This window comes from Dipodomys merriami, unplaced genomic scaffold, assembly GCF_024711535.1.
Source record: "Dipodomys merriami isolate MVZ:Mamm:240054 unplaced genomic scaffold, mDipMer1.0.p SCAF_13, whole genome shotgun sequence".
NCBI lineage: Eukaryota > Metazoa > Chordata > Mammalia > Rodentia > Heteromyidae > Dipodomys > Dipodomys merriami.
The window spans coordinates 6,344,588-6,352,213 of NW_027202604.1; the positions used below are offsets into that span (position 1 = coordinate 6,344,588).

At 40.6% G+C, this 7,626-nt stretch overlaps 2 protein-coding genes across 4 annotated transcripts in view; both read right to left on the bottom strand.

Annotated features, from left to right (window-relative positions):
* Window positions 1-7,626, bottom strand: part of Hacl1 (2-hydroxyacyl-CoA lyase 1) — a 216,384-nt gene that overhangs the window by 36,201 nt on the left and 172,557 nt on the right. The window lies entirely within an intron of this gene.
* The window catches only part of Mettl6 (methyltransferase 6, tRNA N3-cytidine), a 31,776-nt gene that overhangs the window by 8,125 nt on the left and 16,025 nt on the right, over window positions 1-7,626 (bottom strand). Inside the window, exons 1-4 of one of the 3 annotated variants that reach the window (XM_070018638.1) lie at window positions 7,536-7,617; window positions 6,237-6,786; window positions 5,199-5,333; window positions 821-991 (exon numbers count right to left, since the gene is read on the bottom strand). In XM_070018638.1, the coding sequence (XP_069874739.1) occupies window positions 821-991; window positions 5,199-5,333; window positions 6,237-6,461 (531 nt within the window). In that variant the 5' untranslated portion in view covers window positions 6,462-6,786; window positions 7,536-7,617. Of the gene's footprint in view, window positions 1-820; window positions 992-5,198; window positions 5,334-6,236; window positions 7,289-7,535; window positions 7,618-7,626 lie in introns of those variants that run through there. The other 2 variants (XM_070018639.1, XM_070018640.1) reach the window with 2 other exon arrangements.

The window sequence follows — 7,626 nt, forward strand, 5'->3', positions numbered from 1 at the left end:
CTTTTTAAAAAGTGTGTATGTGTGGCTGCAAATGTGCTAGTACCGAGGCTTGAACTGTGGTCCTCATGCTCTTCCTTGACTTTTTCTGCTCAAGACTGGTGCTCACTAATTGAGCCACATCTGCACTTGCAGCATTCAGTTGGTAAGAGTCTTGAGGATCTGTTTGCTAGAGCTGGCTTCAACCTCAATCTTCAGACCTAAGCCTCCTGAGTAACAAGGATAACAGGTGTGAGCCACTAACACCTGGCTAATAGCTGACTCTTAAAGAGCAATTACCATGGTATAGGTATTATGCTAAGCAGTGTATGCACCTACTTTGTTTCCCTTCACTCCTCTGATCTCAGAATCATCACTTCAACATTTTATAGGTAAAGTAACTGAGGCTCAGAGAAAATGAACTTTTTTTTTTTTGGTTGGTCATGGACCTGAACTCTGGGCCTGGGCACTGTCCCTCAGCTCTTCAGCTCAAGGCTAGTGCTCTACCACTTGAGCCAAAGCGCCACTTCCAGCTTTTTTCTGCTTATGTGGTGCTGAGGAATCATACCCAGGGCCTCATGCATGCAAGGCAAGCACTCTACCCACTGAGCCACTTCCCAGCCAGTGTGGCCAGGTCTTGAATCTAGGTACTGATGATTCCATGGACCCCAGGCAATTGTCTAAACATACTTGTCCCAGGGCTGGTCTAGCTCTGAAGGGCAGTCATGGCACTGCACAAATGCAAAGTTAAGGTGATGTTTTATGCCACAGCAGGGCAAACTGGGGAGACTATGTGGCTCTTTTTGTGTATGAAGGAAGGTAAGCTTGGGGACCAATCACTAACCTTATAAATGTTTTGTAAAACAAGGTGCATCTTCTCAGGGTGAATGGCTGAGAGCACAAATATCAACATGACAACATCTATAGATCCAGGTGGCAAATGCTCCAGAAGATCGTCTTTAGTGAGATCACACTGGAAAACCTTGCATCTCTCTGTGTTATACAACGGATTTTGCTACAGAGAAAACAAAAAGGAATTTTACTGCAACCATCAAGCTGATGCTTCCAGCAACACATAGCATTAAAAGATGATCTTATTTCTACTGTGTCCTGCAGAGAAATGGATGGTTATTTGTTACTGGGAAAAACGGAGAAATAAATCATTCATATCCAAAGCATTCAACAGTTAATTCTACCACAAGGAACACAGGTATTTGAGCAAATCATTTTTAACTGAGAGAGATCATAGTCAATCATGGATCCCTAAATGAGCATATATGTATTATATATATCTTTTTTGTTGTTTTTGTTGGATCTGGGCACTGTCCCTCAGCTCTTCAGTTTAAGGTTAGCACTCTACTGCCTTGGGCCACAGCACCACTTCCAGTCTTCTGAGTGGTTTATTGGAGATAGTCTCTTGGACTTTCCTGCCCAAGCTGGCTTTCAACCGTGATCCTAACTGAGTATCTCTGAAGCATGTTTTTCCAGAGTAATATAATCCTGGCCTAAACCCCTAAGAAGTCCTAGTCCCTTTACTCGGATGCTCCCATAGTTCTTCTGAGGTATATTTTCCAGTAATTCAGAGAATAAGCCTAATCGTTTTTTATTTTTCTTTTAAAAGATGTGTTCCTGATACATTTTTCTGGACTTCAATACATGCTCATAAATGTTATGGACACAAAATTATCAGATGGGAAAATTCTGTATTTAAAAGATGTCAATTCATAATTACATGTATAAATCCAAAGCAATCTCAACTGAGCCCTAATAGATTTATAGTACAGAAACTTGATAAGGTAAGACCTAACTTATCTGAAAGCGTAAGTTATACATTAAAAGAAAATGTAAATGAAGAACAGGGAAGGAGATACGACTACCAATCATCAAAGCATACTACAGAAGGTAGTGATAAAACAACGTGTTTTGAGATGGTGCAAAAAGAACACAAGATTCAGATTAAAAAGTAAATAATAATGGTAATAATTCACTAGTATTATGTTCTGGCAACTGGCTAACAGGTACATTAGAGGACTGCCAGTTTTAGCTCAGAGATAAACAGCAGTGAAAAACATAATTCCCATATCCACAGCAAAAAAGTACATGGACGGGCTGGGAAGTTGGCTCAGTGGTAGAGTGCTTGCCTTGCATGCATGAGGCCCTGGGTTCAATTCCTCAGCACCACATAAGCAGAAAAAGCTGGAAGTGGTGTTATGGCTTAAGTGGTAGAGCACTAGCCTTGAGCCGACGAGCTGAGGGACAGTGCCCAGGCCGAGTTCAGGCCCCACAACTGACAAAAAAAAAAAAAAAAAAAAAGTACATGGAAAGACAGAAAAATAATGACTTTTTGTGTGTCTGTATAGACCCATCAAAGAACAGAGCTAACAGAATCTACCATCCCAAATTTGTGGAAAAAGTATCTACAGGAACACACAAGATCCAAATCCTTGCTTACCGAAGACAGAGGCCTCCAGACTGAAAGATAAAGTCTGGCAAATTGCTGCTGATCAAGGATGGGTGTTAAGAGCAGAAAATCACAGGATCCCCCTCAGACGTCTAAAGGTGTTTCACAGGAATACCACCAGGCTATCACAGAGAAGATGGTGTTCTTTCTGGTGCTGGCTTTTCTCCTATCCTTTAAGGAAGAAAAAGGCTGAATCTACAGGGGAAAAGTCATCTGGCTGAAGCCTCAGGGCACTGGTAAAAAAATAAGGTAGGTAGGGAACAGGACATACTCTGTTCAAACACAGGTAATCCTGGGAGAATGATTTCAGGATCACAGAGGGGGACACTAGTAGACACATCCATAGCTGGGAGATTGATGGGCAAGGAAAGCCGGATTCTCAGAGAATGGACACACAGGCCTACTGCACAGTTCAAAACCAGAGAGGAACAAAAGACTTAACACTGTTTCACACATCCCTTAAAAGCCCCAGTAATAACAGAATAACAATTAGGAAAACAGCAAGACACATTCTATTTGGGGAAGAGCACAAAGGGAAGACCCAAAGCCAAAAACAGACAAAAACAGTAACCAGGGAGTTTTAAGTCTCTGATGCCCATAGTAACAAACTTAACAAGTAACTATGTCAACAACTGCAAATACAAGCCAACTCCTGCTTAGATTATTACAAGTACCTATTACCTCAGTACATGCTGACCTAATAATCTATCCAGCTTCAACAAGAAAGTACAAGGCACATCAAAAGGCAAGAAAAAAAAAAGCAGTCTGAAGAAAGAATTCATCAGAGTCAGACACTAATACAGTGTGGATGATGGAACGCGAAGTTGGGATATTTAAAATAACTATGATTAAAATGTTAAAGGCTCTAGTGGAATACACAGACAACAAGTAGGATCAGGTAGGTAATTTTAGTGATAGAAATTATAAAAAGACTCAAATTCAAATGAAGGAAGCCAAAAACATGGCAGTGGAAATGAATAATGCTTCTGCTATGTAGATCAGGAGGAAAGCCAAGGCCTAGGAAAGAATCTGTGAACTTGATGATAGGGCAATAGAAATTACAAACAACTATGCACAGAGGAAAAAGGGGGAATCTATTTAAACAAGAGTGTGGAGCCCTAACAAATGAGAGAAGTCACATGTCATTGGAATCCAGAGGGAAAAATCAGAGCCAAGGCTAAAGAAATTATCTGAAGCAATAATGACCAATTTTTTCCATGATTAATCTAGTACTCAAAGAGGGTGAGGCAGGTGGAATGTGGGTTTCTGACTAAAGCACAAAAACACTTTTTTGACACAATTTAAATTCTGTAGGAAAAGTGCCACCATTCAACAATGCTGATAAACTAGAAGAAATGTTTCACCTTCACACACACACACAATTTTACATATAGTGTAAAAATAAGGAAGCAACAAATGGAAAAATGGGCAAGAGTTATGAACAATTTTTCATCTACTGTAATATGAGCTGCACATCAATTTTTCTCTTGCTTACTGCCCAACCCCCTACTGCTTAGAGCAGTAACTGGCAAATAGACAATAAATACATGTAGTATATAGGAACTCACGGCAGAGGAAGGAGTAATATTTATTTACATACAAAGTCTTCAGTATCTCTGACAATAGGGAAAAAACAAAGTGAATATGGAGACATTATTTTGTGCCCCACAATTGGGAAAAATGAGAAAAAAGCTAGTATGAAATATTGAGGGAAATAGATAAAAGGTGTCTTTTACTATTGGTGAAATTATAAGTAGGCATGGCCTTTTTGGAAGGCAATTTGACATTATCTACTGAAATTTATATGTGAATGCTCAAGTATGATGTAGTAATCTACTTGCACTAACTGTATATAATGTAGAGTGAAGAAATTCAGGTTATACTAGATATGAGATTACATAATTATACATGTGTGTATATATACACACATATATTTAAGTTTAATATATATATTTAACATATATATAAGTTTAGTGAATCCTAAAACTCTGATCGGTAAGACACTTTGGCATCTTGCCAAAAAGTCTACCATATCTTTGTCAATGGTAAAATGCTTTCAGAATGGGAGAATTAAGGCAGTTACCACCTTAAATGAGTAAATAAAACTAGTAACACTTATAGTAGGATCACCAGACATTGTTTCCTTCTGACAGAATATAATATTCAAGACACAATATCACCTACCAAAACATTTTACCTGATTAAATCTAATTTTTAATTTATAGGCAGTGCAGGGACTAGAGAGACATATTAGGCAATTTGGAATGTAGGACCTATGACAGTATATTGACTTGATCTCTACAAAACATCAACCTCAGTGGGAAAAAGGTAAGGGGCTGGGCAAGAGTATTTGAAGATCACTAGATTTAAATGACTTAATAGTGTTAAATAATCCTTGACTGGATTGAAAGTAGCTACAAAATTATGGGGGAGAACTATCTGGGGAAATATGAATCTGGAATGATATTAGAGGATTACATTTATTGTTTTGAGCTGTCATTGTGTAAAAAAAAGACATACTAGGAATCTTGGTGTTTGTAACTTACTTTAAAATAGTTTAACAAAGAAAAAAAAGACTATAAAGAAGGTGTTAGGCATGTTATGTGTTCTGATCAAGCTGTTTCTATACACACTGAATATGCCTATAAAAGGAAAACTACATGCACAGTGATCATAGCTCCAGGGAGAGGACTGCAATTAGGCAAACAGGTCAAACAGATCTAAGAAAATAGAAACATAGCAGAATGTGTGGCACACCAACCTTAACATATTCAACTGCTCTTGGAGAGAAATCACAGGCATAGGCAAAGATATTTAAGTCTTCTTCTAAAAGTGGGTACAAACAGTTTCCAACACCACAACCAGCTTCAAGTATAGTCAATTTCTGACCTTCATACTGGGGAAAGAGAAGTCATAAGTCACAGTATATCTAATTTGCCTAATGAAGAAATGAACGACAAAGTCCAGAATGTAGAAGACAGTATGACCTTTATGGAGCAAACAATAAAGAGAACTATTCATCAAAAACTAACCCTGGTACCTCATCCTCATCCAACCTTGGACAGTTTGATGTGGCAAAAAAAAAAAAAAAAAAATTAAAAACCTTGAATGTACTAGCCTGAACTAATGGAACAGACTGGGGAATAATTTCCTGTACTCAAATCCCAACTCCTCTCTGTCCCTCTATTCTGTCCTTAAACATCGGTGTGACTCAGTTTTACTTGCAAATATCAGTGTGGGAGAACATGGCCCTTGTAAGAGGGCTATGGTGGGGCTCAACAGCTCATGCTTGTAACACTAGCTACTCTGGAAGGAGGCCAGGGGACAGTAATTTGAGGCCAATTGGAGCAAAAAGTTAATGAGACCCAATCTCAGCTAAAAAGGGGGGCATGTTGGCATGTGCCTGCAGTCAAGAATGTGCCTGACATACACAGGCAGGAGGATTCAAATTGGAGACTACCTTGGGCAAAAACACAAGACTTTATTCTTAAAATAACTATAGTAAAGACGGGCTGGGAGAGTGCCCTTAGTTCAAACCCAGCACCATTAAAACAAAACAAAATAAAACAGCACGGTAAATACTTCATTAACTAGTACTATTGTTTTCAGTTTGTCACTAACATTAACTCAGTTTGAGTATTTCATGTTTGCAACTTTCAGATTAGGTTTAAATAGAAAACTACTTCTCTTACCTATATATTTATAAATTCTTTCTACTTCATATTTCCTCTAGGAAAGCAATAAAGTAGCCCTCATCACCTTCTAAAACAGTTCAGAATAAGGAGAAATACTAGCTCACCTCCCTACATGATCTTAGCTCCTCAAACTCTCTGGTAGTCCAGTGTCTATCTTTGAAAAAATTGGTACTATTTCTTTTGTAAAAAAGGTCCCAGTTCTTCTGAGCTTCTTTTTCCAGTTTTTTCTGTTTAAAATCAGATACCAGAACTTGGTCTCTTTTCAATTTCTCCTCTTCTTCAAAGCTGAGGATCCTTGTTTGCAGTTTTTTCTTCTGCACAGAAGCCATTTCACTAGCTGAAGGTAATATACACCTACCACTGCTACAAATCCTCCATCTGAGAATAATTTGGGGAATCCATGCTGATGCTGCAGACACAGACTTTTCTCCAATGTGTGTGTGGTTTTTTTTTTTCTCTTGATGGTGCTGGGGGTTGAACTCAGGGCCTTATGCACTCACTTAACTCTAGCCACACCTCCACTTTTGGCTCTTTGCTGTTAATTGGAGATGAGTATCGTGGATTTTCTTGCCTGGGCTGGCTTCAAACTGTGATCCTTAGATCTGAGGCACTGGGCTCTGATGTGCTTTTTTCAGGTCTCAACAGCACAGGGTCCTTCACAGAAAATAGGAAACTCTGGTTAGTAGTTTTAGAACAGTTTTTTAGAACATTGGTATTTATGGTTGTAAAACAGTTCAAGACGTTGGGTTAGAGGTTTCTTGGAGACACTGGATTCAAATCACCAAACATTTAGCAGATGACTTTACACAAAACCCCAGCTCTCTAGGAGAGGTCACAAAGACCAAGATGTTGTCCCTACCCGTTGTCAGAAATGCCTCAGTCACCGAACCAAGAAGGAGTCAACTCTTGCAAGAAATCGGTTAGGTTTACAGAAAAGTATACTCTCCATGAATTTGCTGAAAAACCTTGGGAAGAAAAACCTTCAGTGTCGGTATCCGTGAACAGGGTAAACTCGGGCAGCTGCGGGACAGAGTGAGAGAAGCGGGATCTGGCTTTGGGCTTGGAGTTCCGTAGTCACCTCCCGCCGAGACGGAGCTACACCGAGCCGCCCGAGTTTCTAATCGCACTCAAAGGCTGTCGCTCGGACCCGAGGGAAGCGTCACCATCCGAGGACCCAGGCACTCGCAGCGCCATCACCGAGTCAGAAGGGGAAGTGACCCGGTGACCTGTGGCTTGGGTCCCCCAGGGTCCTTTTTCCTCAGGACTCGCGAGGGAAAGCCACGCCAGATCCGCAGGGTCTGCCGCGCGACGCCGGGGACGCGTCAGTCCAGGCCGCCAGCACGCCCGGGCCTCGCCAACATCGGCTCCCGGGTTAGCCTGCGACGTAGGGAGGGCGCACTTACCCTCAGCCTAGCTCGGGACTCGGTGGTAGCACTTGAGGTGAAGACCACCCGAGCCCGCAATCATCTGCCTCGCGAACTCTCGGGGCGGATT